At 40.6% G+C, this 25,111-nt stretch overlaps 1 protein-coding gene across 4 annotated transcripts; it reads right to left on the bottom strand.

Annotated features, from left to right (window-relative positions):
* Positions 1-2,807: 2,807 nt before the first annotated feature.
* Positions 2,808-18,828, bottom strand: LOC134533708 (golgin-45). 4 transcript variants are annotated; one of them, XM_063371281.1, is made up of 5 exons: positions 18,661-18,828; positions 15,343-15,908; positions 12,199-12,506; positions 5,004-5,217; positions 2,808-3,198 (listed from the first exon to the last, which is right to left on the bottom strand). In XM_063371281.1, exons 2-5 carry the CDS (start codon positions 15,847-15,849, stop codon positions 3,061-3,063), a joined length of 1,167 nt encoding a protein of 388 aa, XP_063227351.1. In that variant the 5' UTR covers positions 15,850-15,908; positions 18,661-18,828; the 3' UTR covers positions 2,808-3,060. The 4 variants fall into 4 exon arrangements, with proteins under 4 accessions (XP_063227351.1, XP_063227350.1, XP_063227348.1 ...); XM_063371280.1 differs by having other exon boundaries at positions 15,343-15,889; XM_063371278.1 differs by having other exon boundaries at positions 15,343-15,885; positions 18,661-18,827.
* Between the last annotated feature and the right edge of the window lie 6,283 nt (positions 18,829-25,111).

Genomic DNA, 25,111 nt, shown 5'->3' with positions numbered 1-25,111 from the left:
AATGTAATATGTATTAATAAAAAAATTAATTCGAAATAATATAGAGAACACTTAATAAAACTAAAATTTACTATATCAATATAGTAATAACCTCAAGAAATCTACATACACCCTCCTTTAAAACATAGGAATAAAAAGAAAATGTTACAATAATGGAAACAAATACAATGATGGTGAACTTTCAAAGAATTAAAATATTAAATTGTTCATCAAACTTATTGCCTACATTGAATTCAGTTTGTTTGCACAGTCAACAGTAAATTACGGCCACACTTCTGATGACATTTCTTACACAATTTGCTGTATGTGGCCAGAATAATTATACTTTAGAAGTGTCAACAGCATTTCGTTTGACCAGCCGATAGTAAAATACATCTACACATCCATACACCACTTTACAAAAAAAAAGACTTCCCTATTCAAAGCAATCCCGTTTACCTAAAAGAGAAAGTTACTAGCCATTACGCTAGATGGCTGCAGATGCAGTGAACTTACTGTCCAAAGCACTGCACAAAAAGCATAAAATTTTAGAATGCTGTAAATTATAACAAAAAATTTTAAATCATTAATTCTATTAAACAAATATTCTGTGGAATTTTGCACTTTTAATTGTTATTTATACACCAGTCATCCTTACTTACGTGTCAACGACTCAATTAACTACCTATTTTTAAAAACAAATTGAAACAAACATGGCATCTTTCTGTTCTCACATCTCTGCTGAGGCACGTTATAGAGTTGCACACATCTATGAACTACATACATCTATGGCACCTTCAACTGTTATGTTTTGATTGTATAACGTACTTTGTTTACAGATGTGACGAGAACATTAAATATTTTCACAATTAATTTATTTTATAGTTAGAGATGAATATTATTCCACAGAAGTCCAAAAAAATAATTCATATGTGAATTGAACATGAGTTGAGCCATTTCATGCTGCAGTTAAGTTGTAGTGAAGGACTATTTTCGTAAAGGGTTTTGCTATACTGCCGGTACCGGCAACGACATTTTAGCTGCGGTACTCGGTGCCGGTTAAAATGCTGAGAACCGTAGGAACCGAGAACCGGTACCGACCCATCCCTACTCGGTACATACCAGTTCATATTAAATGTGTAGAATTTCTAAGGATACCCATCTTATTTAATTTTTTGTTTGTATTCTGTTACAATAAATGAAGGTATTTTTGTGTGTGTGTGCACGTGCGTGGGTGCTATGTGTGTATATACACACACACATATATATATATGCATTAATTTAGTTACATATTAATTCACATATCATAAAATATCACAGATTTAACTAATTTGTTACACAAACTAGGTCTCACATAAATTGCTAGAACATGAACCTGAACTATCATTCAAAAATTGCAAAGGTAAAAGTTCCATAGCATGTATCGAAGTTTATTCCTTGATCGTGATGTCATGATCTTATACATTCGGATCCTGTGGTACATGATGCTTGCTTGTGTAATTTAGTACATCAAAAGATCCTGGACACAACACAATCTTGTAATATAAAAATGAATTATGATCATAAGTTGAACACAAAATACATATTCTTGTTTATTCAACTTAATATCATTATTCACTGTTGTATAAAACTTTTTTATGTGCAGGATCTTTTCACGTACTAACAGCAAGCATCATGAACCTCAGGATAAATATTTACAGGATCATGCCATTAGGATCACGGGATAAAAGGCCCTGCTACAATTGCCATGTCCCTTGGTCCCTTGGTCTGTCATGGCAGTTTGGCCCATGCTCTCATGAAAATGTGCTGCCACAACAGTTATGTCCCAAGTTGTCCAAATGTAAACATTACAAATACCACCACTAGAGTGCAGTAGTTTTGGGAGACATTTTAACGTTACTTTTTTATATTTCTGAAGTGTTGTGGCCGTTTATTATATGAGAGGCCACAAAATCCCGAAAAAAATTAATGTATTGTAAACAACGAGCATATTATAATCAAAGGCGTTCTGGTAAACCTACATAAGAAATAAAATTACATCTGAATTAGCTATTTATATTTATAATCCTATCACGAAGGCATTCTAACAGAGAATTCAATCGAAATGAACCCCGAGGAAGATGTATTTTTGGCACATTTATTTATGTTCATGGTTTCTGCATTCTTCTACTTGAAATTTGGGAGACGCAGACGACGGTACTGGGCCCACCCCATAAATGACCTTCGTGACACAGAGGGGGAGTGCAACTCTTTTCAAAGATTGCCTACTGTCGAGCCAGGATCAATTCTTTCGCTACACAAGAATGAAAGTTTACCACTGCGATTTAAAAATTTTAATAAATTTTATTTCACTTGGGTCTCTGTTTTTTAAAAATTCACGTTCTCACTGGAGTATTGCTAGCAACACAATTGTCAAGCAGTCTGGCTATATACCGCTTCGCTGGCCATTATCTTGACTGAAGTCATGATGGCCGCTGTATTAACATTTCAATTGCTGAAACAAAATATTATTTTTATGTTCTTAGTATGCCCAACGTTGTATTATTTACTTAACATAAATTATTGGTAAGTTTGCATACATCGCTCTTGTCGGCTGAAGTTTTTTTTTTAATTTTTTCCCTCGTGAAACAATCTACCAAGGTATTGTACATAACCAATTTTCGTAGTTTTTCGCGAGAAAGGCCATTTTTCGCATTTTGTTGTTGTTTACCACAATATTCACATAATTTTGTGAAGATTCGCGTAAAAAGCATTACACCATTTTTTCCCGTCTCTAATTATATGTATATATGAGTATGGTGAGCCTATGTTAAGGACATATATCACTGTTCTCTGAACAAAAAATAATTTTCATATATTTCTCTTATTTTACACTTCCCCACATTTTACATTTTCAGACACCCCTTTGAACAGTGTAAAAAAAGGGGTTCTATTGTACTATCTTCACAAAAGAATATAGGCATTTATAAAAATAAGACCAGTAACATTTGAAGAATGAAACGGAGCAGTACATAAGCCACGGAAGCTCGGCTCTGCTCGTGGATGAGGAAGACGACGTGTAAGGAACGACGGGAGGCGCCGTCAGACCAGCTTGACCTCGCCGCTGCAGTGGGGGCAGCACGACGCGGGCAGGCCGTGCCCGCCCACGGCCACCGCCGCGCCCAGGATTGCGCTGCACGCTGCGTCCGACCGCAGAAGGGGCACGGGGCTGGCCAGCAGCTGCACACACACACCACACACACAAACGTCCCAGCTCTGTCCTCGCGCGCGGCCAATCTGTGGGCTCAGCAGCACAGCAACAACACAATTCCAACAGGCCCTCAATTGTTTAAAAAAACTGATTACTAATGAGAAACCATCCAGATAACAGGATTTGTACTCATATTAACAATGTTTTCAGTATTGTAATGAACAAAATAAACATTCATTATCCACACTTATGTGAATCAAAAAAAGGTAGCTTCCTAAATTTTTTACAAATATGCAGTCACCCCTCACCAAAAACTGTTTCTATAACCAAGAATTTTGTGCACATGCTAATTTTCTTTTGTAGAGAATTTCCCCAACCACAGAAACACGATTTTGCTAGTCTAGAGTTGATGCCATTTAGAATGTACTTCTGGGCAGTGGAAACACAATTTAGTGTAAAAGATAGGGGTAGTTATCCGACATCACAGCTTTTTATAACGGAAAGAAAAAAAAAATTGGAATACATGGTTTGCACACACTACACACGTCCCTAAATTTACTCCCAAGGGATTGTTTTGAATTTTCTACTAGTTTGTGAAAAAATTAAAATTTGGTATCTTAAATTACATTACCTGTGCTTTTATGCTGCCACCGCCATTCATTATTTACCAGCGATAAATAGGAATATATGTTTTCCACATATTAGAGACGTTTTGGAATTAACCCTGCAAGCATCATTTCTTAATTCCTACTGATTTGTGAAAAAATAACAGTTTACAGCTTACATTACAATACCTTTGTATTCACGCAATCACAACATTTACCAGTGTGGGTTTATTTAAATTTTTCTGGAGAACTTTAGTGAATGTAGGAGTTCTGATAGTGAAATTTTTTTAAGTAACAACTCTATTGCAGATGTAAGGAATATTTAATGCTTGTATTTATTGTTTGGTGTTTTATTAGAATTATCCTTTTGGTTTGATCCTGTGTAAATAATGCATGATGTTTTAGTTCACTACATCGGAATATCCTGCACATAAAAGAAATTGAGAAATAAGAAAGAATTATGATTGTTGGTTGAAAAAAAATCCTTTTTAACTGACTTATGAGCATAATTCAACTGGGACTGATAACAAAAAGCACCATAAAAGTAAACTGGATACTGACCACAGCTGTTATGTTTACTGCAATGAAGCACCATTAACATTTTAGTAGCAAATTACCAAAATATGTTACAAAGATTATAAACAACATAAATTGGAAAATTGCTGAAGAGAAACATGCAAAAAATTCTCTCCTTTCATATGAAATTTATATTGCAATCCACCATTACTCAAAATCAATTTTTTTCCAGCCAGTATGTAACTTTCCGTTATAACGTTTTTATTCTTGCAGTTCAACTTCACATTTTCTCCGCTTATTCAATCATTTTAAGTTTTCCAGCAACCATTGGTATCATTGCAATGTCTTTCTCAGAAATACAACCATAAAAAAAAAAAAAATATTGATCTTCAATAAGCAGTAACATACAGTAAATAAAGGACATGTAGGTTAACCAAACTTGGAGTTTGATGGAATTTGTTTATTTTTGGTCCCGAGCACTTAAAAACTGATGAGGTCTTACTGTAAGAGGGTTCGCGATGGCAATGTTTGACAAACTGTTGCTAAACTCACATTCAATAATCACTGACATAAAAAAAAAAAAAATTCCCCGATTTTCCTGATTCTCTCGAAATTCCCTCACATTTCCATGTTTTTCCAGACAAGTGTAAACGCTGTTCAGTCCAAACCCTCAGATTCCCTTCACCAACTGGAGCCGGCGAGCTGGTACTGACCGCCTCGGCGACCCTCTCCGCCCGGGTGGAGGCGTCGAGTCCCGTGAGGTCCGGCTGGCGGCACACGCGCCGGTCCCAGCCGCCCAGCAGCTGCAGCACCAGCGCCTCGCTGAGCGCACGGTTCGCAGCCGACACATCCAGCACGCTGGACGACTGCAGCCGCGCCGGCCTGCCCCCGGCTGCCTCGAAGTTCTCCCGCAGCACCGACAGGTTCCTGGCCGCCCACGACGCACCGCTCCTCACTCGCTGAACAGTCTCGCTGATTTATTTGAGGATTCTTTATAGTTTTTCATCAAACCATAATATTTTTTTTTAAAAGTCATCTTTGATCATTCTGATGTTGATGTAGCACGGACCCCAAGATGACCAAATGAAGGTATCGAGTCTCGTGCATTTATATCCTAAAAGTTATCATTCATCCCATAATCACAGAAGGTTTGGAAAAGTATCAAAAGCAAACCTTTATGAAATACAGCTCTACAATCAACGTACTAAAACCAGGACAGTATTATAAAGCTATAAATTTGTAAGAGTTGATTGCAGGCTCGTGCTGTCATCGTTGTTTGTGGAGTCTTGGGTTTCCGGTTTATAGCCACATCTTGGTGGTTGCTATAACTGACATGACATGCTGAAAGGGACGGCTAAACGTTAGTTGCAGTAGCCAACCAAGATGCAGCTCCTGCCCATAGGGGAAAAGCAGAAGCACGAGAATACCTACCGCACATGGCAATGTCCACCACAGTCTTCATTTGCAAAAAATCTGGTATAGATCCCACCGCAGAATAAAATAGAATAGCCTAGGAGGGAGTCCAGTGATCACTGTGGGCATGGGCGTAGGATTCCAGGGGAAGGGGGGAAATGTTTATAATTCCTATTTCACAGTTACAATTTTGCAAGCTCAAGTGGGCTTCCTCAGGGAGGGGAGTTTTGATTCCCAGGGGGCCTGGGACCCCCTGGCCCTCCCTAAAACTACGCCCATGACTAAGGGTTCTGCCGCTGAACAAACATCATACTACAGCCCAGTACAACAAACTTACATCATTCTAATGGTGCCTTGGCTTACGGACTAGAGCCGCATTTTGGTCGGCTGCTCAAACGGACATTTAGCCGTCCCTTTCAGCAGACAGCACCTCGGTTAGAGCTACCATCAAGATGCACATCTCCCCCGAAAACCATGACTTCATTGAGAACAATGGTGCCATGAGTCTGCAGTCAAGTCTTACAAATTCATAGCTTCAAATATTATCCTGGTTAGAGTACAATCCTTATAGGGTAGTATTTCATGTTTGCTTTTGATACTTTCCAAACCTTCTGTAATCATGGGATGAATGACATTTTTAGAATAGAAATGTGAGAGACTTGATATCCCTCATTTGGACATTTGGGGTCCTTGCTACATCAGAATTATCAAAATTGGCCTTCGAAAAAATTTATGGTTGGATCCCTAAATTATTTAAAATCTTAAAATTTATTTTTTAAATAGTTTGTTTTTCTCACAAGATAAAGAAAATGGATATACAGATGTGCATATCCTGCTACATATGTCAATGAATACACAAATAACATTTAAGAGAACAGTTTTGTTCTGAAGGCATCTGTTGAAAAACATATGAATTTTTTAGTGATGGTTTGAAACCCATTTTTCTCGAATCCGAATCTCGAATCCGAATCCCAAACAGTACCTCGAATCCACCCCTCGAATCCGAATCCAATTCTCAAGGGTTAATTATGAAATAATTTATAAGTTAAGAGAAAATATAAACATTATGCAGAATTATTTAACCCTTTAAATTTTTATTTAAAAAAACAAGGAATTTGACACGGTCTGGATCAAGACGATTCCGTTTTTGGTAACATATGTTTCCTGGAGTGCTGAACAAACGTTCACTGTCGCAGGTGGTGAACACAAATATTTTTTGGATAGTTTATGTAGCCTGGGTGAACACGCATACTGAGTTTTCCAGTATTCGAGAATGTTTATTTCTGGGTTAACTGTAGGATCACGTAATAATCTGGTCACTTCATCAATTGCTGTAGAATCCGACTTGGTGGATTTAAGGCATTCAGGCATTATCTGTTAGTACAGCGATTCATGTATCCACGGAAATCGGAAAATGAAATTCAACATCCGATGGAACAATATTTTGTAGTTACCAACTTGACATTTGTTTAAAGTCCCAAATGAAGGTAAACATTTTCCTGAAATATTTAATGGAAACTGAAAGGCGCCATCTAGGCTTCAATGGTTTTAGGCCATAAGAAATATTGTCGTGCGTCTTTAAAATTAAGCCTCACTAAAGCATAGTGATTAATATGCCCGAAGTTAAAAGTGACCGGGTGTTTTCTCTAGTTTACCCATTAAATTTTTTTATATTAATATTAGTTATTTTTTATGTTGCTCAAAATGATTGGCTAACAAATTCATTGGTTGGCCATCATGGAATTCTCAGATAATACATATGTTAACATTGGTAGTCTACACAAACCAAACTTGGTCCTAAAAAAATTCATAAATAGAATGTGTACCAGAATATTTAAAATTGAATTGCGATTTAAAATAATAAATGTATAATGTATTTAATTTTTGTCATTCATTATTTCATTGTTATTACTACATGTGCGACTGTAACTTGTGATGAAAGTCGGCACTATTGTTGTTTTACTAAGTAATGGATTTCTCAGTAAAGTTATTTAAAAAAAAAAGAAAAAGATTCATATTTAGTCTAGATCCTAAATATGCTTTATTTTATTTTTTAGCATATTCTGAGAATACATATGTGATTTATGCCTTATTTAATGTCAATGTAGCGACAATGCATCCATGTTCATGAATATAAAGTAAGTTTCCCAAATCAGTACATGCTTCATAATTTTTTTTATATAATAACGAATTAAAAGTACAATGCAGTAGAACCTCGTTAATCTGTGATGCGCTAATTCACCAATCGTATAATCCGGGACGATTTAAAAAAGAAAAAAAAAGGGAAGTAAAAATTGTCAGCGCTTAAAATTAACGTCACGCGGGCCGGCGGCCGGCAAACACTACAAGCCATCGCGTGGGCCGCCAAACCTGCAACGCTGTTTGTACCGACCCTATGTGTCGCTCCCTTTCAGCTGTCACATTTGTCACTCTTTAAACTTGAGGGGAATGTCCTGACTTCTGCTTCCCCGTCTCCCTTTGTTTGTTTCCACCCGCCAACGCACGGCAGGCGCCTGGCGAGTGACGTGTCTGGCTGGCATTCGGCTGTACGATGGGGGAGGGGGGGGGGTGCAAGGTCAGCACGATCTTATCTTTCTCTCTTCGGCTGTTGTAAATGACCGTGAACTAATGGCTAGGCAGTGCTGTATTTTTTTAAGCCGAAACACTAATTCGAAGACGGCTGGCCCTTACCGTGAACGGCCTTAGCCCAGCTGCACGCCGGTGTCTGAGAAGCTTGACAAGACCTTCCGGGCTTTTAATCGCTAGTCCGTGAAATTCGGTAATCCGTGATTATCTCCATCCTGACCATCACGTATTAACGAGGTTCTACTGTACCTCAATAGGATGTGTTCCAAGGAAAACGTAAACAGGCCAAGCAAATTGTAAGCATTAAAGATTTTAAAGTAATACATTTACATCAGTATTTTTCCTCGAATCCCGAATCTTTTCCCTCGAATTTCGAATCTTTCGAATACTAGAGATTCAGTGGGATTCGAGGATTCGACCGGCCCATCCCTAGAATTTTTGCAAGAAGCCATTAATAACGCATAGCTGCACGTATTGCTCACAAATATTGTAGGTACTCTTAAGGGGATTAGTTTTGGTGCAAATGGGTGAAGTACGTTAGTAACAAAGGACTTGGAAAAAGAATTTATAATGAGAGATGAGTTGAACAAAATTTTTGGAACATGAGAATAAACAGGCGAAGGAAGCACTCAAATCTCAAAAGGATGCTAAAAGTAAAAAAAAAAAAATGGTATTAATATAAAAGGTACTAACTAAGATTATTATATTTTTTTTTTTAGATTTTATAAATCTAGATTTATCTATAAAATTTTATGAGCGAAACTATTAATTTATAAACATTTATGGATCTATTCTGTTCAAATACAGACTTTCGTATTTGAAACAATCTGTCATGCTTGTCATCGGAGGATTGTATTTGTAACTGGTAGCAGGCATTCAAATTCAAAAAGCCATGTACATACTGTTACTTTTTAGTACAAACCTCTATCTTTAAGAAATTATTGATAATTATTGAATAAAAACGTAATCAACAATAATTTTTGTTGTAATACCACACTACCTGACAAAATATTGTACACAATACAAATTTGGACATTTTAATAACATGAAATTTTTCCTCTCTAACCGGTTACAACTAGATGCATTTACCATCAAAACATTAGAGCAGACGAAATGGAAACCCCACAGCAGATGAAATATGCAACTACGCTGAAAACATTACTGCACAGCAACACAAGGCTTAGCACTCCACAGCGATCTCCTATCAAGGGTCGGTCTTCTGCAGCAAGGGAAACTATTAATGTAGGGATCAACATGCCAGAAAGTGTTTACAAGCATTGAGAAGAGATTGGCAAAGAGTGCTGTGTTCTTTTTGCAATCTCTCAAGCATCTGCCGTGGTCAGGTGAAGTTTCTGAGTGCAGTTACGGATAGCTTTAGGTACGCAGGAAGAGTTGGAGTTATAAAGGTTGCAGCACTGCTCTGGTAAGCTTCTGAGCACCCCTACAGTTGGATGAAGCTTCAAACTTAATAATGCCAAGATGCTTCGCAATGAAATGAACCACTTTCAGAGACTTTCCTACACTCCACTTCCACGTAACGCCATATCCTTCCGCTGTGTTTCAAAATTAACACTAAAACGGCTCAAGATCTTGCATCTACGTGTTGATCATGTGCAACAGTGGGAATGCCATAAGAATAAATACACAACAATTATGAATAATCTTGATTCATTCTTGTCTAATCTTGCAGTACAGAAATGACCGGTTCGAGAAACCAAGTCAGTACAGTAGAGCACTCCTCAACCGGAATCATTGGGGGGAGGTCTATTCCGGTTATGGGAAAATTCTGGGTAAGGGGAGTTGCGGTAGGGCCGGCCTCCGAGCCGGTTGAATGACCTTCATTCAAGCAAGCTGGCAGGCACGTTTTTCTTATCTCTGTGGGTAGGTGCGTGCACCAGCGAAGAGGACGGTGAAGAGGGTTCGGGGGAGGTAGTAGGACTACAGCTGCAGTGTTGTGTTACTTCTGTGTTGACGTGCTAGTGATTCACACTTCCTGGAGAGTGTATAGTCACTGTCACGCACAGTTTACATTTCACATACACAAGAATAACACTTCAAGCATCTCGTTTAAAAACACAGAGATAGAGAAATACAGGTAAATGTAGACTGTTTAACCATATATCAACGTATAAATATGTACATAATACATATCTGTACACTAAATTATTGTCTACAAACTGAAAGCAACACACGTTGGAAGTAAATGTTACTCGCTATCACGTGTGTCAGCGTGTGTAGTGGGAGTCGGTGTACATACTCTCGGGCCGGCCGGAATTTTCCGTTTACTTGACATAGTGAAACAATAAAACTACTTATAGCATAAACATCTTTATAGTAATTCACGTCCGACGCGAAAACCAGCGGTGTATTTACACAATGCGTGGGAAAGACTGGCAATAATTAGCTCTCTGACAGACGTGTGCGCGCGCGCGCCTACAAGACATGTACAATCAGGCAAAAGAAAAAACGCCTCGTTCCAGTGCGGAAATGTTTTGGAAATGGTTTGCAATGTTTTAATATTTTTTTGGAAAATTAGTTCCAGATATCGGGAGTTCCGTTTGTGGGAATTACGGTTGAGGGGTGCTCTACTGTATTTAAATTGTAATATTTTACCAATTTGCTTTATAGGTATTGTTTAGTACGTTAATGTTAAAATAAAACATAAAAATAGAAATGCTTGCAAAGTATGTAATTTTTATATTGCTGGCTGCTAGATTTTGTGCCTGGCTTCTAAACTATCAGACATTTTGTAGAGGACTGGTCTAAAAATAAAACAACCATTTTCCATGGCAATAAAATCAATACCTACCATGTTTTATAGCATAATCATCACACATGCATAATGTTCGCACCGATATTTTAGGGCGTCAAAATTTGGATAAAATAAAACCTCTCGCGTAAATGTCGCATTATGTTTTTGGTCCCACTATTAGATTCCAAGCGCTTTGTGTAGGTATTTTTTTCCTTATAAAACAATGTATTTTAAAGTATAAATCCAATATTTATGCGGACATTAACACTTAATTATTTAATTAATGGAAATACAAAGTTGTCTGATGTGTAAACTTTCTTTTAAAGCTGTTTTGAAATGTTATAACCTCTATCTGTTCGTCTGCGTCGCCGCGGTGTACCGCTTACAAAAATTTAGCCAGTGCTAGTTGGCATCATTCATGTTTGGTTATGTTGCTTCCCGTATAGAGCGCGCACACGTAGACGAATATCGATATCGATATCTCGCCGATTGCATGCAATGCGCGCTCTCTGTCGAGTGCCGAGTTAACTACATCTGATAGCCCGCACTCTTTTGTGGTAAGTGTGTACTACGACGATAGTTACGTGTTAGTTCACGTCACAGATTCAAGTGGCTTGCATTCGGCTCACAGATTTTGTTTTTCTATATAAAGTTGAAGAAAGGTTTTATTTTGCTGTATGACTTATTAATTTGAATTGTTTGGCGTGCTCTTGTATACTTTTTTTTTTTTAAAATAAAGGACTTTCCATGAATGGGTTTTGTTTTTATAAATAAATTTACTTAACAAAGGTTTTTTTTCGGCATAAACATCGCACCATTACTTAAGAAACTTGATTTCAGTATAAAATGTGCGACGATTATGCGAAAAATACGGTAATTACACTAACACGAGCAAATCGTTGCTGTTACTGCAAAAGGTCAAATGTAAAAAATTGGCATTTTTAAATTTCTAGCTGTTTGTGTATTTCGGAAGGCAAGCTATGTTGTGGGAAAAAGTCGTTTGTCAATAACTGTAAAGTAAGAAGCATAATTCCAAGAATACTACTGAAATTTCATAACATAATATGATAATCCTGATGAATGAAACAGGTTTTGTTTGATCTCCTGGAAAGTGAGACATTTTGACATACGACCTCTTGCAGTAGCAGTGAGGGAACCTGTGTGTGGGCAGCAGGGAGTCGCGGAGCGCGCGCCGCTCCTCCAGCAGCCTCCCGAGGGCCTCCTGCAGCGCCGCCCGCCAGCGGGCCAGCTCCTCCACCACGAGGCCCGAGGCCAGGAACCTGCTGCGCCACACCTCGCACTGGCCCGCCAGCCACTCGGTCTGCTCGCGGTGCGTGGAGAGGCGCTGGGCCGAGCCGAGCAGCGCCCGCGCCAGCTGCAGCTTGTCCTCCGCCAGGTGGTTCACCCGCGCCTGCATGTCCTCGCCCACCGCCGCCACCAGGAGTGCCTTCAGCTCCCCGTTCACCTGCGGGCAGGCCCCCGACCTCTCCTGCTCTCCCGCTCCTCGCACCGGGACACTGCCACCCAGTGGGGCAAGTCTTCTTACAAGTGTGCAACACCAGGGGCGTAGCCAGGGGGGGTTTTAGGGGTTAAAAACCCCCCCCTCCCCCCTAGCATCAAATCTTTAATCAATTTCTTATTCATCACTCAAACAAATATCATATTAAAATGAATAAAATTTTTAGCATTACAATATTTAAATTTAAGTACCGAAAACTGCTAAAATAGCACCATTTTACACCTTAAAATCCAAATTTTCCCGGGGGAGGACCCCCGGACCCCCTCCTTTAATACGGGGGGAGGGGGGGGGCGGCCATGTTTCTTAACACCCCCCATACACAAATCCTGGCTACGCCACTGTGCAACACGTAATACTTAGAGACCCGTGAATTTCGTGGATTCATTTCGTGCTATGCTGAAATTCAAATAATTATACCTCAGTGCTGCTGCTTGTCATTGGTTCTCTGTTAATCTGGAGCAATGAGGGCTGATTAGAGACCCTCGCTCACAGAAGTGTCGAATCGCAGGCCACCCGGTCGAGACGACTCACGAGTCAGCAGCCGATGAACAGTTGGCATTTGCCCCGAGTGTGTAGAGGATATTTGGAGTCCTATCCTGGAGGTCGTTGAATCCGCGAAATTCACGGGTCTCTGGTAATACTTCCTTCGTGTGTTGTTCTTACCTCCTATGGTACACCGGGGAGGGAGTCCGTATGTTTGCGGTGATAACCTTATGTTTGTCCATGTACAATTAATTATCGTGCCCACCAACCAATCTACAACTGTTGGTGGGCATGTCACAATTTTAAATAAATAAATATGTATATAATGTAAATAAAATCCCATGTAATGTATAAAGTAATATACATAATATGTAATGTCATACGTGAATGGAAAGTGCGGGTTCTAACCACGCATACACAGGAAAGGACTAAGAACTGCAAGGTTGCCAGTTCTGATCCATACTTCCCTTTAGAGCTTACAATGGCCAAGACCATTCATTTGGTTTGTTTGGTAGGTGGTCCTTGCTTAACACTTCCATCGCTTTTCACTGAGAACTACCGTAATCAGGGAGTACACACAACTCAGTTATAAAATTTCACTGATCAAAATCTCAAGTTTCACTGACCTATTTATCTAAATTATTTACCTAGTTTGCAGTTTTCTGAAAGCAATAAAAAAAAATCCAGATTCCACCATCCACACAGCTGGCTCAGTTCTCTCTCCATTTGTTATGATTCTTGCATTAAACAAAACCTTGCACTAACTATTTTATAGTGGTTATGACTAGGCATTTAAAAAAAAAAATCATCTGTTTTACTGTCTGGATGTTGGCATACTGGAGCATGAGAAATGTCCACAACTTTTCCAGGATTTATAGTAAATTCTCTGACTTTCCCTCACTAATTCCAACTTTCCTCCAGAATGTGACCATCCTGATTATAGAAATAGAGCTACAATAAAGGCCAGCTTTCCTACCTGTGAGTAATCTGTGAGAACAAGATGTTCAGTACAAGAGACTTGTGGCAGTCCTTGGAGGTTTTAGATGTAAACACTGATAAACATAATTCAAGGATTCATTACTACACCACTTTGTGCAGGCGAAGCTGGTACGTAATTGTGTAATTGGAATAAACTCCTAGTTATGATGTTGGAGCTGACGACCTTGCTACGGCAGAACCAGAAGTGGTGCATGGCTGTAAATGTCATGGATACAAGCTTCACATCTAGACCTACATTCTTTGAATAATTATTGTAATGGGTAAGATTGATTTAAATATTATTTTGGAGGACATACACACTTTATTTTCCAGAGAAAACCAGAACAATAGACAAAGAAAGATGAATGTACTAACACCAAGAAAAAAGCCAAAACCAGCCAATGTTAAATGTAAAGACAGCACAGAAATTTCATGGCAGGAATTAGTGAGAACAATAACACACCACAGATGAACACAGTGGGCTGATGATGGACAGTTGCAACAGAAACAGTAAATACTGAGAAACAACAACTCTGGACAACAAAGCGACAGAAGATCCCAGTGATGATACTTAAGAGATAATCTGGACCACGCACAGATAATACAAAGACATACATACAAACCCAGCGATGAAATGAAAAAGATATTCTGGATGCCACAACGACGACCGCACAGATGAACACGGTAAGCTTGCCAAGACAAAACAGTAGCTTCAGTGTTTCAGGAACTGATATCTTTTCCCATCACCAGGCACAAACAGACCTCACCGCTGGGTCAGCGAGGAAGTTTTTTGCAGACCACCACAAAACTAGACACTATGTTTAGTCACTATGTTTAGTTGAAGGTAGTCCTTGCTGGTTAGGACAGACACTCATATGAAAGAAGTGCAGATTAACCTTTATTAAAAGATAGTGCATAGAAAACTTGTAAAATAAAAAGAGAAAGATAATGAGATAGCAAGATGAGAAGCAAAATTATATGATCCAACCTTGCCTTATTCAGATCATGACTGTATCCTAATCATTCACATTGCTGTGGACGTTATTCTACCCACCATTACATAGAAGCTTACATATAATCAGTGTTAACTTCCAACTTTAAAATACATTAATTTTATAATATATTTATAATCTGAATAGCAAACTGAGTTAATACCTGTCTCTACCACTTATTGAAACTATGGTGAAGTACAGACACTAATAACACATTCTTGATAATTTTACTAACCTACATTCCTTAAAACGTTAAAGCAGTAATTTAAAACTGAATCCTATAAACAAATCAACAAGGCACTTGTGGTTGCCTAGTACAGAATGATTACTTGTGCCTGGAACTTAAGCTGGCTCTCCAGCTGGGAATTCTCTTCTTTGAGGGTGTTCAACTCCGTCTGCAAGGCCTTCTTTTCCTCCTCCAGCTCGCCGTCCACGCCTGGAGGACCCGTCTCGACGCCGGGCTCCGAGGCCGCCCGCAGGCTCAGGCTCGCGAGGCTGGCAGCGAGGCCGCTCCTCTTGCGCTCGGCCCGGCCCTTGCGGTCCAGCGGCACCAAGGGCGTGACGGCGGCCTTGTACGGCTCGTACGGCACGAACTTGGGCTCCTTCAGCTTCAGGCCGTCGAGGATCCTGCGCCGGTTGCGCGACTGCGGCACCAGGTGGACCACCTTGCCCGTGACGACCGGCGGGGCGGGGGAGTAGCGGGTGTCGTCCGGCCGGTAGATGAGCGTGTCGCCCAGCAGGTGCTTGCTGCCGGCGGCCCGGGCCTCCGCCCCCCCGGGGAGCACGGTCTCCATGCCATCGCCCTGCGTGCGCACGGTGCCGTGTGGCTGCTGCATCACGCCTCCTGCCGGGCACCTTCAGGGGTCAGCAGCCTGCCTCCCACAACACAACAGACCTGGGAAATAGTACTTCAATTATTTGGATAAAAAATATTGGTTGTCTGTAAAGTCGGTTTACGGACGATAGTTTAACGTGACGTCATAACAAAACATTGATGAAATGATTGCATACTTTTATGAATAAAATTGAATCATTTTTATTGAATTATCACTATTTTGTATGGATACAAAGAAGGAGTGAAATGAAATATACAATTTAATTAATAAATTTACTTATTTGCACTCAATTCAAATATGTTTATTACTTTAACGAAGAGATTATTTTAACTATAACTTTTATACATGTTTGCTATTTAACTTCTTCCAATCTGTGCTATTCTGTTAAGGATAGGACGATGATAGGAAAAGTAGGAAACGAATGGGAGTGTTTCAAGTTTAATGTGCCTCGAAAAAGTCAAATCGATGGTTGTTCCAATCGAGTGGAAGAGAGATAGATGCGGCGCAAGCGTACAATGAGCGTAACGGGACACTTTCTTGTGCGTGCAGCCGGCGTTCATCGATCTATTAGAGGTTGTCATGTAAAAAAAATTTTTTATTTTATACTCCTCAAATGTTAATTGTAAGTAGAACTGTTCAGAAATCAGGTATAATCATACTGAAGTGTTAAGAAATTACGAGTTATAAAATTTTATTAATTGGTCCTTTTTATTTTGATATTGTCACATATACATTTTTAAAGTTCTTTCTTCGTTTTTAGACACAATTAAATTTTTTAAGCAATTCTGTTCTTTATTTCTTTCACTTTTCACCCAATCTTTATAAATTTTCACACTATGGAATTTTTTTGAAAATACATCTAATAGCCTACATAATAATCATAAAGAGATTATTTCAAATAGTATTTTAGAGTTTTAAAAATGAACCTTTGTAATACCCAAGAGTATTTACACATCCATTCTACATTAAATTACAAAAAAAGTAATGTGAAGCAGTGATTTCTAAACAAAAATTGAATGTTTAACAAAAATTGCATTTTTATTCTTAATAAAGATAAGTAACAAGACACAGCTTTCATGTTTTACAGCATACCACTTCTGTGCACGCTGCTTATAAATGGAACTTGAACTAGCAGTTCAATATCAGACTGTCTTCAACCATCACTGCACAAGATAGGAAGCATCTGCACCCGGGGATTTAATAGCTTGCCATCACTGACTGCTTACTTCTGTTGTTTCATTTTAATGTTTTAAATTACTATTATTATCCTCGGGGCCTGCTTCTGGGGACAGAAAGTTTAAATATGTATTTAAACTCTTTTAAAGATTTTTTTTGAAACTATCGCGTGAGGAAATTGTTGGCCACGAGTGTGACTATATTAATATATGCCTTGAGGCATTTTTAGTTGTATAACTAGAGACGTTTCAGCTGCAAGTAACCAAACATGCTAATAAATTGAGGTAACAGTGAGATGTGTTCAGTTCTTTATCACACACCGACTTCTGGTGTCAGGCGTATGCGACGCCTGTATTAGCCCACTCCACGTGTTAAGTGTGTCCGATGCTCAGAGCGGACCAGGTCTGGAAGGGTTGAGGAAATTTTAAGTAGGGCAGTCCGAGTCTCGTCCATACATGGGCGACGGCACGACCCTGTTAAGGAGTCTTCGCTGGGTCCATGTGCCCGACAAACATATACAGTGGCGCCCAGGCACACAATATTGATGTGCATGTGAAGGACTGTGAAGTGCGTGTAAGGCCCTACAACATCAAACTTGGTGTTGTGAGATTGAGCCTTTTGTTTCCTGATTGTCTAGCAGAATGGTGAGTTGGCAAATTAATGTTTCTAAACTAACCAAATGTCCGCAAATTTTAATGTACTTTAAATTGAGTTAACATAAACAACCATTCACCCTATTAACCAGTTTTTTAACCCACCACTGGTGGCTACCACTATAATTACTTGATTGGTCGCTAGTAGGTAAGTATTTTGGTCACCTTTCAATTACATTTTAAAATTATAATTTATTTGTTTATTTGCTGCAAAATGACACACTGACAGAAAACATAATTTTCAGTTAAAATCATTATTACAAACAAAACCAATTATTTAAGCAAAAAATTTATATACATACTTGTGGCACAAAACCGAGTGGGGAGGGATTAAATTCTAATTTATGATACTAGAAAAATAAAATATTCAAAAAATGAAATGGTAATGACGTAAGTGATGCCATATTTAAAAGTCATCAGTGTTCTTATAGTATCACAATCAAGATTTCTTTTATGGATGTGCCACTCTTGCAAAATAATACCCCCAAACACACCTTTCCCTTTATTTATTATTCACATTATGTCGCAGATGCTGCTGCATTACATATTTTCTCGAGTATTCTACAAAATAACCTACGACTCCCTTTACATCACGGCTTCAACTATGACTAGTATTGTAAACAGTTCTTAACCCTATATTGGTAGAGTTCGTAAATATGGCTAAAAGGTGAGTATAACAACTATTTGGGCAGTTATAAAATACGGCTATCCAAGCAGACTTTCAACAAAATGTCACATTTAATGGACTTAAAAACACTTGATACTTATTTGGATTGATGACTACTCATTAAGTTTGAATCTCGCCGTTAACCATAAAAGCTTAGAAACTAAACTATTAAGAGCAGTAAATGGCACACGAACATGAAAGCGATTCTATTGAAATACTTTACAAGAAATTAAGGCAAAACATTTTTTTCAAACCGATGAGAGAAACTTTGCTGTAAATTAAATGACAACCAAATGAATTATTAATGGAACTTACCAGGTGGTGGCTAAAACAATAAATATTACTTTAAATTTAATCTTATCATAGAAAAAACATTCACATGCGAAGCACTTTCTAATTTATTTGTCATGTCCTCAATAACCTAAACAGTTGAGTTTGTTTACATTCTTAAAAGCCTGATCACGACATAGAATAATGTGGATATAAACGACACTAAGCTGCAAAGTAGAAAATATTAACTGATAGCCATATGTCATGGCGGACGCAATCGGTGCTTTGTTAAAGTCATAAAAACTAATTCCACTTAATTAACGTTTTAAGTTAGCGTTTCATATTTATTTTATAATTGAATTAAATATGTAATGATTTCATTTACTACTTTACAAGTTATAGTTCTACAAAAACATGTCTTACGGCGGTATTACAAGACATTCGGGTAAGGTAGCGAATATGCACTACACAGCTATAACTCGCAGACCTTGACGCCGTCGTCGGTGCTCCCTCTGAGAGTACAGGCCGTTATTTGTCCTCAACACCCGTATCAGTGCCAGTGCTACGAACACACACACGCGTGTAGCATAGTGCAGGGGGGAGCAGTGCCTCGAACGGCGTAACGTAAGTCACGGCCGGCTGTGTAGACGAAGCGCCCGGCCGGGTGTGGCAATGCGCAAAAGGGAATACAGTGCATATGCAATTTAAATAACAAACAAGAACTAAAACTTTTAATGTGTCAAATATTTCTTATTAATTAATTAATGATATTGTAAACTCTTTTCGTTCACAAAACTGGCCGGCATCATCTTCCCGCGCTCCGTAGTTTCCCGCGGATTTTCCTCCCCTCCCTGGCCATGTTGCCAGGGAGAATCGTAATGACGTCGTACCTCCTCTTTATTTAAACAAAAACCCGGGTCACAGCCCTGTCCGCGGCACAATATTCCAGCCATGGCCCTGGTAGTGCCACCACTTGTCACCAGATGGCAGTTGTACATATAAAGAGACAATGTAATATAGTTATGTTATATATGTAATTATTGTAAATATTTATGTAGATTAGTAAGGGTATATTGTAAGTATGTTTTGTAGACTTGTAAATAATATTGTAAATAAAAAAGATCAAAAGGGATAGAAATATGTAAAACTTAACTTGTATAAATTGTGCGGGCTAACAAGCCTAGACAGCTCTCCTCTCCCAGCCAATCTGGGAGTAGAAATACCATTATAAGCTCTCCTCTCTCCCAGCCATTCTGGGAAAATAAAAACTGACACAGCCAAAAATTGTTTTATTGGCTTGCCTTCCTCTCTCTCCTCCTCAGCTAGCGACTTCTAGTGAGACCGCGGGCTTCCTTCTCACTCTCATTCTACCTCTCTGCCTACCGATCTGCTAGCGACTCTTCGTGAGACCGCGAGCATCCCTCTCTTCTATTACCAATCTTCCTGCCAGCTACTCCTTATCAGCACGTCCTCGGTCAGCTGCATTGGGCCGAATGGTCCACTCCCGCCTCAGAGTGTGAGGCTGCTCTACCCAAGAGCTGGCACCGGGCAAACAACACGACGACCGAGCGATGTCCACTCCGTCCCCACACCTTCATCAGAGACGAGGCTGCGACAGTAAGTAGCCTTCCAGCATTCACCAGGGCCGGCAGCTCCGTGCACGTGGAGCCTCCAACTTTTCGCGCCAGATTCAGCATGTAGCTTCAATAGGTAATATTTCTAAATCCTCTTTCATCAGCTCCATGGTCGGCCGTATGAAGTGTCGTACGGTCCTTCAATAAAATGTGTGACTCGACTACGAGTCGTTTTCGTGTGCTACGTAAATCTTAGTGTTTTTGGGCAGCCCTCCAAGGTGCCTGCGCTTCACACCTTTACCACTCCATCCAGAGAACTTAAACATTGCCCACGCGGGGCGGCATTACGCCTAACGCGAAACCAAACTTTAGAACGCATCACATCCTGGGACGTGCCGCGGTCGCGGGTGAGTTACCACGTCAGGTACCACCGCGCCCATACCCAGCTTAACGCGGCCCACGCCACCACGAGGACGAGCCTCGATTTACGTAATTTCCCTGAACGAAGGGACTAATATCATCCCGAGCCCCGGGACTTGCTTGTAGTAACTTTATTGTCTTATTTCAGTGTTAGTGTTAGTGTTCGCCATAAACCATGCGTAAGTGTCCGTTTTAGTGATTTGTGTAATTTCTCAATCAGTAATTTGTGAACTCTCTGTATAACGCACCGCCCGGACTACCACGTCCTAATCACGAAATACGCCGCGTGCTTTAATCATCGTCGCCGTAGCTCTCAGGGTAGCCTGTGCCTCTCGATGTGGTAGTCTCCCGGAATACTGCCAGACGCTAACCAGTACCGCCAATCGAGGGCCGTGTGAGCGGAGATGAGGTCGGCGATGATACGGCCAGTCACGTGAATGTGTATTGTACGAAGTAAAGTACTGTAATGTGTGACACAGCAATAAAATCAGTTACGTGTGTTTTTTAATAGTTATGGCGTCCTGGGTGGCCATAACAGCCCGGGGGGCCCTTTGTAGACGCATCCCTGCCTGCAGCCACGAGGCAAAGAACCCTGCCCTCGAGACCCAATCCTAGCTAACGTAATTTAATTATCAAAATTTCAGGACAGGCAGCGGGGACGGCGTCAACCTTATTCCAGAAAAATTGCTATTTTTTGTCTTTATGACCATTAAAGAGTAAAAAATGTATTCGAGTACAGTTTCGCTATCATAAAGTTTCATTTGGCACACCAATATGCTTGGTACATCCCCCAATTATCATAAAAATGTCTATATAAGAGTTAATCGCAACAAATGCAGTTTAGCCATCAGGGAGAAATCAGCAAAAAAGTGAGTTCTGCACATGCGAGTAATTTGGGCTACAGTACAGCAATGAACAGGATACCAAAAGCCATTGCCTATATATATATATGAAAAAGAACTGGATGTGTTTTATCGAGAACTAGGAATATTGTTAGGGTACAGGTGTGGCATATTGAACATCTAAATCCTTATTTTTGAGTCTTAGAATATTGGTCTTATCGCTATTTGTAAACACTTATTGCCATGAGTTTAATAGTTTTGAGGGAAAATTTATGTAAATGTTAATTCAATGGCAAAAATCAAGAATTGGCTCATATAATGGAGGCAGTATGTTTTGCCGTCACCCGACCTATGTGAAAGGCCCGGGGGGTACCTGACGGGCGCTACGGGCGTCGCGGTGCTCTTGTTGTCCGGAGGGGCGCCAGGCTAGCGGACTGCTAGGCCGTTGATGTTGGGTCGTGGGTACTCTGCCCCCGCGTGCCCCGCCAGGTACACGGCTTGAATCTACCCTGAATGGTTCTCTCTTGACTGTGAAGGCCGCTCGGCCGTGTGGAGGACGGGAGACTCCGGAAAATTAGTATACACGAGTTGGTGAGAATTACCTTTAATCTAGTCCCGCTACAAAACACTCTCACCAACACTTGGCGACGTCTAGCCGTTACACGATTAATACAGAAAAAACATAACGCTACGCGACATTAATGGTTACCGCGGCAGTCTCGCGGGACGCGGGTCGATGCTCGCTGGAGACGGCCAGCGCCGAACATTAATGGGTGCAGGGGGTGCTCTATGAGCGGGCTCCTAAATTCGGCGAAACACTTACGTGTGTGCAGCCGGCAGGCATATGCACGGCGTCCTTAAGTAAAAACACTTTCGCTGGAGTCGGCCAGTACCGTACGTTTTGTGCTACGATACTTATCGCGGTATCACACTGAAGACGGTCGGGATAGGCCCGGCTCCGCAAAATATGCGCCGAGTTGACGTGGGCAGCGGTGAATTAACAAAAGGTTTTAAATTTAAAGATTTAGTACAGAATAAAAAGTAATAAAATCAAAGAAACTTGGATGCTGCCCACGGACACACGTCTGTTCCCGGCACGGAGTGGTTCGAGACTGCCGGACATGGCCGCCTCGCAAGGAAGAGAAACTTTCTCTTCTTTGTGAGTCGGCGTCAAAAAACTTATATTAATTTAATTTACTATCTTACCAGTTAAAACATGTTCCAGGTGCCCAATTAAAATGTAGCACCTGGTAATTGGTGCTTAAGGTTTAACAATAGTTTTAATGTATTTAATTATTTAAAATGTGACATCAAGTTGGCGACTGTAAATTTTCTACAATGTTGTCCCACTGTGAATTGTTTTAGAGGGACTTATCCTATTCCGACATTCACGGGCATTTTAATTTAGGCCAGTGGCCGCGGTGACTGTTAATTTGGTTTGTTGTCTATTGGGGTCACGCCCGAGGCGCTCGCCTGACTCATTTCGGCTGGGCAAGGGGCGTGCTCCGAAAACGGGATACGGTACTGGCGGTGCGGAGCACGGGCTTAAAGGCCATGGTCGGTACGACGTCAGTTTTACTAAAGGTAGGTAAGTAATTAGGGAGTTAGAGTCTAGTATAAATAATAAAATCACTTTTTCTTCTGGGACACATCATCTCTAGCTCGCAAAAAAACTGTAGCTGCATAAAGGTTTGAGTTAGAAGTTTGTTATAAGCTTAAAGTGATATTGTTAAGAAGGATTGTAAAACTGTAATCATACTGTGATTATTTTAAAACAATGATAACAAAAAATTCAGAACCCCATTCTATATTAAATCTCGAGTTTAGGGGAAATTTACACATAAATAACCTCTCAAATAAATTAGGTATTTTTTGTTCTACTAAAATTTGTGATTGTTTTTATAGGAAATCAGCACACGTCTTTAAATTTAATTGATCTGCAAAGCACTTTTAAGAGTTATGATGTATCTATGTCACTATATCAATAGTGCCACGTTAACTGTTGGCGTAGGTGTTTCTGTTTTGCTACTACTTGTGTCAAGTGTGGTATTTTATTGACGCCGTCCCCGCTACCTCCTATGATTTTTACGTGATTTTTGCTTGGGTTCGAGATCTCAGGGAGGGTTCGGCCTTGTGGCTAGAGGTAGGAGTTAACGCAGTAGGGCCCCGCGAGCTGTTATGGCCACTCGGGATGCCTGAAGAAGAACACAAAGTTTCTGGAGAATGGTTGATGAATTTATTACGGCACAGCCCTATACATAGTGCTGCCCGTTCTGGCCGTAACGGTTTTCCCGACGCGACTAGTCACACGCGCAGCTCACTTCCTCAGTGGCGGCTCACGATTTTAATGCGCGTGAGGGGCGGACTTGTACACGTGATGCGGCGGTTACAAAAAACACTCTAACATGACGAATTATATCTTGACGAACAAAACACTTCACTATTACCTAACACTTAGTATACTGGGCTAGTGGAACGTAGGCCCGTGTCTCCGGCGACTCTACGTGATACCTAGATGTGTCCCAGGGACTGATTCGTTAGTACATTTGGTGGCACGATACAGTGCAGCGGTGATACCTAAACTCTAACATGACAAATTATACTTTGACGAGAAAACATTTCGCTATTACGTAACCTTATACTGGGCTAGTGGCACGTAGGCCCGTTTCTCCGGCGACTCTACGTGATACCTAGATGTGTCCCAGGGACTGATTCGTTAGTACGTTCGGTGGCACATGTCGCCTTCTGGCTGCCCCGTGCGGGCCAAAACTAAGTAGCCGGTAAGCTAAGTTGGGGTGTGAAGCGCCGACGTAAAGTCTCGTAGACTCCCCACAGTACTCATGTATTATGTAGAACACTCATCTTGGAGCACTGATTTAATTAAGTGAAATACCTCATGGTAGATTGAGGCCGACAGCGGAACTGTACGTAAAAGATTAAGAAGATATTATACTATTGAAACTACATGTCGGTGAAAGCAAAGGTTGGTGGTCCCGCGTTGCGCGCAGGCTGCCGGCCTCTCGGAGCTCCTGAAGGACACTGACGGTGTCGCCGCGCGCGACCCCCTTCCCCCGCCAGCCCTCCCGCGGAAACGTGTGAATTTCGCGGGAAACTAAACCGGCCAGGTTCGGGACAAAACGCACAGTGAAACATGATTTTGAAAGGACTGAAATATTAATTGATGAAAAGTAATGTTTAATAAAAACCTGTGGAAAAATATACACAAATTAATTTGTTGTAGCACGGCGGAGGGATATGCCACACCCGGCCGGATCCTTTCGCCGGCGTAGCACTCGTTGCCTGGCGTTCGCCTCGTCGCACGAACTACACTTTGCTGCGCGCACGAGCGCGTTCGGTGCACACGCCTTTGCGAGACGTTGATGAGGCATAGCGGTCTATGCGACATAGAGGCGCATTGGCGGTCGGCGTCATTATTAATCGTAATGAAAATAGTTTCGTATGTAATCTAATAGGCTTATTCAGGATTGCAAAAAATATATATATTAATTTAGTTAGTGACGACCACTGATAATCCGATTGCTCGCACAGACCATTATGGCCTCTCTCTGACTCACAAAGGTGTGTGCGCATAGTGTGCGACCAGAATGGGCTTTTGGCGCATCGTGGTGCAATGTGTGCTGCGAATCGAACGACCCCAGT

This window comes from Bacillus rossius, chromosome 7 (assembly GCF_032445375.1).
Source record: "Bacillus rossius redtenbacheri isolate Brsri chromosome 7, Brsri_v3, whole genome shotgun sequence".
NCBI lineage: Eukaryota > Metazoa > Arthropoda > Insecta > Phasmatodea > Bacillidae > Bacillus > Bacillus rossius.
Note: the sequence above shows the minus strand (reverse complement) of the source record. Positions and strands in the feature narration are given on the sequence as shown.

Bases quoted from the DNA above. Each gene is read 5' to 3' on its own strand.
- LOC134533708 (XM_063371281.1), bottom strand. From the start codon at position 15,849: ATGCAGCAGCCACACGGCACCGTGCGCACGCAGGGCGATGGCATGGAG. The intron at 12,507-15,342 runs GTAATCATTCTG...GCCTGCCCGCAG, and splicing joins AGCTTAAGTTCCAGGCACAA to GTGAACGGGGAGCTGAAGGC. The intron at 5,218-12,198 runs GTTCCCTCACTG...GTGGGCGGCCAG, and splicing joins TCCCTGCTGCCCACACACAG to GAACCTGTCGGTGCTGCGGG.